A 5,850-nucleotide genomic window follows, 5' to 3' on the forward strand; every position below is an offset into this window, starting at 1 on the left:
GAGGGACTGTTGGTGGCAAAGATCAGAGGCTAGGTGGTGGGACTTCTGGTCCCAAGATCCCATCAAGGAGAGGGGCTACCCTTGCGGCCCTTGACAGCTCACCAAAATTCATTCAGCGGCCCTCCAGCCAAAATAATTGCCTGCCCCTGGGATAGGGGCACCCATCATTTATTGGGTTCAGCCTTCCTTTGCACTCAGGTTTGCAGCCTTGGGATGCTCCTGGATCCTTTTCTTCACCTGAATCTTCAGGTTGCAGCAGCGGTATGGTGTGCCTTCTACTGACTCCATCTGATGAGAAGGCGTTGACCCTCCTTTCAGATTTGGATCTGGACACCATCATCTGTGCTTTTGTAATCTCAAGACTAGACTACTGCAATATCCTCTGTGTGGGGCTGCCCTTGATTTCATAGATTTCATAGACATCGGGGCTGGAAGGGACCTCGGAAGATCGAGTCCAGCCCCTGCCCCAGGGGCAGGAAGTCAGTTGGGGTCACAGGGTGACCATCTGGAAGGTGCAGCTGGTGCAAATTGTCTCAGCCTGCCTTCTGAAAGGGATGGGTCTCCAGGAGCATGTTACTTCAATGCTCCTGAGTCTGTATTGGCTTCCAATAGCTTTCCAGGAGCAATTCAAGGTGCTGGATTGGACCAGTAAAGGCCCTAAATGGTCTGAACACTATGTGCCTACAGGACCCCCTTTTCCCTCATGTTGCACCCCAGTACCGAAGGTCGGCATCCTCCTGCAGGTACCAGAAAACTTGGGAGGTTGATGTCAGTAGTATCCCATCTGCTCAAGAGCTCCCTCTCCCTTCTGGCCTGTCAGAGCGTAACCTTGGACATCTTTAGGAAGTGCTGCAGGACCTTTTGGGGTGGGGAAGTGGGGGGCAGGCATTTAGCAAGCAAGGTTAAATTGAAGTAGTGTTTGGGAAATGTTTGTTACATAGCTTCCCTAATTTTTTTTATCTGATTGTATTTGTAAATTATTTTGCGTTTTACCATAAGCCACCCTAAGCCTTTTGTGCAAAGGGTGGCATATACATCTAATAAATAATTAAAATGATTTCCTTGTACAATATTCAGCATTGTTAGAAGCTTTGGAGAACTCATCCTTCCCTTTAAATTACATTTTAGCACAGCAAGTATTTAAAGGAACTGGCCATACTGAATGTTTTATTATAGAAGACATAGTCTTCATTCCTTTGCCAAACCATCTCCTGGAGGCAGCCAAAATGCTTAAAATGTGGTTGTGTGAATCTGCTTCATTAGCTAAAAGGGGCAAAAGTGTGGGCTGAGTGCTGCTTTGCTGTCTGCTCTTTGTAGCTCTTTTTCCTTCTTTCCCTACCACAACTATCTACTACAAGTATGCTGGCAAAATGCTGATTAATTCTCCTTTTGGGAACTATTTCTCCTGTAGTTGAAAGAAATATGACTCATGGGTAGTCTCCCTGGTGTGACTGGAGTATCTTGCAAGTCAATGATTTTTAACTTGTCTGAGCAAAGTGGGGTTCTACGCACAGCTCAAGGGCATTTCTCAATTTTTCTGTCTGTAACATGATACCTTCTGGCCACCACATGCTGTCAAATATAAAATACGAAGGAATGGCCTAGGGATGAATGAAATGAATCCTGCAGGTTTTGAAGACCAGCATATTCTGATCCCCGCTGGTGCAGGCAAAAGGCGAATCAGGCCCACAGCATGCCCATTTGGTGCTGCAGACAGATGAATTTCTCTGGTGCCCGCTGCTGCTGCGTAGGCAGCAACTTAATGTGCTGCTTTTTCTCGGTGGGTGTACTGATGTGTAACCAGAGGTGTGTAACCGTCTATGTAGGCTTACTATATGCAGAAAACATGAATTATATAAATACAAATATGGAGGAACTTTAATTTGCTAGTAAGACATTATAATGAGAATGCTGTAAAGCTGCAAAATGTTCATTTGTTCTAATGCATCGTGAGCAGGGATCCTGGTTTTCTCTGATTTAAAAAAACAAAACAAAACTCCCTCAATTTTTGGATTAAAAAAAGTAACCGAAAATCCACATTTTTCCTGTGATGAAAATAAACCACTGCTAGTGAGTGTGTGTGTGTGTGTGTGTGTAAGTGTAAATAAAGTGGTGTTTCATTCTAATCACAGAAAAATGTGGATTGTGGGTTGCTTTTTTAAGTCTGAAAATTGGTTTGTTTTTCCTGGGGTTTTTTTTTTATCAGAGAAAACCAGGATCCCTGATCCATGTGGCAAAACTTAAAATCTTTAGTTTATGATAATTTTTGTAGTGCATAGCCTTAGGGCTTATTAACACATGACTTCCTTTTTTGCCCATCAAAATGATGTTTTCCTGTTCAACACTGTTCCTGCTGGACTCCCTTCTGTCATACTCTGACAGCCACTATTACGTTGTCTTAGGTTCTTTGCTGCTTTAGTAATTTAACTTGTAATTTTTTTGTTGTAACTTGCATATAGCTTGATCCAGGGCTGTCCAACTTCCAGGCAGCCTGGGGTCACAAGCCTCATGGGCTGCAGTCCTGCAGGGGTCTCATGAGGTACGGGCCACTGCCTGAAGGCAGCTTGCTGTGTGGGAAGCCCCTCAAGCTCTTCCTTGGTTTATGCAGGCAGCCTAATGCATTACCCCCTTTCCTGCCTATCAGCCCCCCACAACCCTTCTCTTCCCTGCTCCCTCCCCCCATTGTACCCACAGCACTCTCCCTTGCTCCCCTCCTGGCCATATGCCCACTTGAAAGGCAGGAGCTGGGCTGCCCGCACTTCTCCTATGCAGCTCAGTGACCTAGTCCCTTCCCGTACTGCATGTGCAACTTGGGCACTCCAGGCCCTTCCTGCTGCATTGCCCTTCCTTGTCTCCAGGAGCGAGAGTAGGAATTAGAAACCAGAGGAGGGAGGGGGAAGGTCCCAAAGGACCTGGCTGCTGTGGCAGGAGCAACAGCAGGGTGGTGGCCGTGCCAGAAGCCCGCAGGCCCCACGCCAACTCCTTAGGGGCTGCGGGCAGTCTGGCCATTGGCTGCCAGTTGAACTGCCGTGGCTTGATCATTTTCTTACCTAATCCCACAAGGTCTGATGTGAGGCTATAGTCTCAGATCTGTGTTCCAGCCCTCAGTTACTTCACATAGGGAAGAAAGGTAAAAACTCCGTTTCCTGCCCTTGTAACCATTTCTTTCTGCTTATGTGCATGGTCGCGTCAAAGGGCATAGTTTTAACTCCTGTTGGCAAGCTTCAAGAGCAGTTATGTGTTTGAATGGCCATTAGGCATTCCCAGCCAGAGAGCATGTACGTTATTACTAATTAACTTAGAGGCATGAGTCCTGCTCACTGTTTGATAAGGCTGAAATCCCAAATCCCAAATCGTGAAGTGTGGCCAAAAGTACCTTTCCTTCCTGAACATTTTCTATTTCTTCTGATATCATAATTTCTTTAGTTTCCATTTGTCATAGACTTTTCTAGAGAGGCAAGAATTGAATTTCCAACACATGTTAACACGCAGTATTTTAGTTGATAAAAGACTTAATGTTCCTTAGTTCAAAAACCAATGGTGTATACCTATTTCTTTCCATTGCAGGTCACTTTTAAATAATGCTTTTTGAATGGTAATATAGAATTATGATTCTTGTCTGACTTATGCCATGCCTGAAGCCTGTGGCTTCGAAGCACTTATATATGAGAATTTTACAGTGATCAGATATGCTGTAGTCTGAGAGAGAGGAATAGAAAGAAGTAAGGAAAATGTTTTTATTTAAAATGTAATAGTTGTGTACTTAAATATGGTCTCCTTTTTTAGGTCCCAAAATATTTGTCACAACAGTGGACTAAAGCTTCAGGAAGGGGTGAAGTTGGAAAACTGAGGATTGCCAAGTAAGCAGTTCTCTGTACATTTTTTGGCAGAAATTCTTAGAATTGTTCTAGAGTACGTAGAAATAGTTACTCTGCTCTGAAAAATGTTAGTGGCATATTTCTTAAATAATCCTATCAATTGCAAATACTCCTTGTGTATATTTCTATGATGTTAGAAATATCTGTTTGCTTAGGGATTATTGGTGTGTATTAGAAACCAAACAAATACTGGTTCTTAAAATTTTACTGGGAAACAGATGTAACCTGGAGCACCATTTCTGATTTCATAGACCCCAAAAATATGCACACTTAAAGGATTTTCATTAAGTTATTGTTGTGCTATTTTGTTGCTTCTGTTCTCATCTGCTGCTTTTTCCCATTTAGCTTTGGACATCAGGAGCAATTGGACAGCTCAAGAGTGACACTAAGTAACAAAGTTAGAATTTGAGATTGTTGTTCTTATCGGGGGAGCTAGATGTGTGAAAATAATGGAAACTAAAACATTAAATATTTTCTTTTGCAGAAATCAAGGAAGAACAGAAGTAAGTAATTACCAAACTCAAAGGCTATAAATGTATTGTATTTTGGACTTTAAAGTTGCTTAATTCATTGGTTTCTACTGTAAGCTTTCTCTTGTAATACAGTAATAGAGCACTGTACTTGTACTTAGGAAACCTGGATTCTGTTTCCAGCTTTCTTCTGTATGATCTTGTATAAGTCCCTTTGTTGTCCTTTGGAGGGTTTCCTGATCTTTTAATTGTCAATAAGGATACTAGCCTCCTTTTTATAAGGTGTTTTCTCTACTTTCATGATACGTAATTTCTTATCATATCAAGTAGTCACCCAGCACATTTTGAACTGGAAGAAATTTTGCAAAGGTTGAGAAGATAAACTGTACCTCCTGTTATTCTGGAGCTTAATCGAAACTCTCTCGGATTAAGTGGAGAAGTTTCCCATATAACTTTGATCTTTCCGTTAGTAACCTGTAACCTATATTATTGTCACTTTCTTAGAGGTTAATTTATAACTGTGAGACATTTAAAATAGCTAAGTTGATCTTAAGTGTAATACGGTATAACCTCATAAATCTGAATATCAAAAATCCGGAATTCTCAAAAGTCTGGCACTTTTTAAGATTCCCCCTCTGCTCCCCCAGAAGCAGATAGGGAAGTTTGCATGTGGCGGGGGGGGGCGGTATCCACCACCCCTACTATGCATACAGTTGCTGCTTCAGGACTGGCTGCTGCTCCAGTTTCAAAAAACTAGAATTTTCAAATTTCCGGCAGGTGCTTGGTCCCAAGCGTGCCGGATTTATGAGGTTTTACTGTAATCTCTATCTGACAACAAAGAAGTTCAGTTATGCTGTGCTATCGAGAGAGACTGATCAGTAAATTATATAAAAAATTGATCAGTAAATTCTATAATTTCCATAAAAATGTTGAATAAAACATTATATTGAAATGTTGATCCCATATTTTATATTTGAAAACAACGTTGCATTAATCTGTCTCATTTTTCTTTCTCTTCCTGCTTCCAATGCACTTTAAAAATTGTGTAGTTTTATGGTCTGTGTAATAATCTTATGGTTATTGTGACTGGTAGGTGTCATTTACTTTGAATGAAGATCTTGCAAGTATCAATGATATTGGAGGAAAACCTGCTTCAGTCAGTGCACCCAGAGAACATCCATTTCTTTTACAAAGTGTGGGAGGACAAACATTAACAGTGTTTACAGAAAGTTCAGTAGGTAAGTCACAATGTCACACGTTATTTACTATAATTGTTGGCATGCATGTTTGTATAGATAATTTCAGTAGCATTAGTTTAAAAGGGTGTTGTTAAGGCTGATAAGTCTAAAATCAGGCCTCCTAGCTTTGTTTTATGACATTATTATGTATGCACATTACATTTGTCCCTTTGTTCTGGCTGTCTGATGTCTTCTTGTAATTGGACAAAAAACTGAACAGTCTCCAAAAAGGGTAGTCTTGTATATCTTGATACAGAGCCTGCT

At 41.4% G+C, this 5,850-nt stretch overlaps 1 protein-coding gene across 1 annotated transcript in view; it reads left to right on the top strand.

Annotated features, from left to right (window-relative positions):
• Positions 1–263: 263 nt before the first annotated feature.
• GTF2F2 (general transcription factor IIF subunit 2) overlaps positions 264–5,850 on the top strand; it is a 148,397-nt gene continuing 142,810 nt past the window's right edge. The window contains exons 1-4 of the mRNA XM_014527919.2: positions 264–350; positions 3,787–3,860; positions 4,363–4,381; positions 5,442–5,586. Of these exons, the coding sequence (XP_014383405.1) occupies positions 264–350; positions 3,787–3,860; positions 4,363–4,381; positions 5,442–5,586 (325 nt within the window). The remainder of the gene's footprint in view (positions 351–3,786; positions 3,861–4,362; positions 4,382–5,441; positions 5,587–5,850) is intronic.

Source organism: Alligator sinensis, unplaced genomic scaffold (genome assembly GCF_000455745.1).
Source record: "Alligator sinensis unplaced genomic scaffold, ASM45574v1 scaffold59_1, whole genome shotgun sequence".
Classification (NCBI taxonomy): domain Eukaryota; kingdom Metazoa; phylum Chordata; order Crocodylia; family Alligatoridae; genus Alligator; species Alligator sinensis.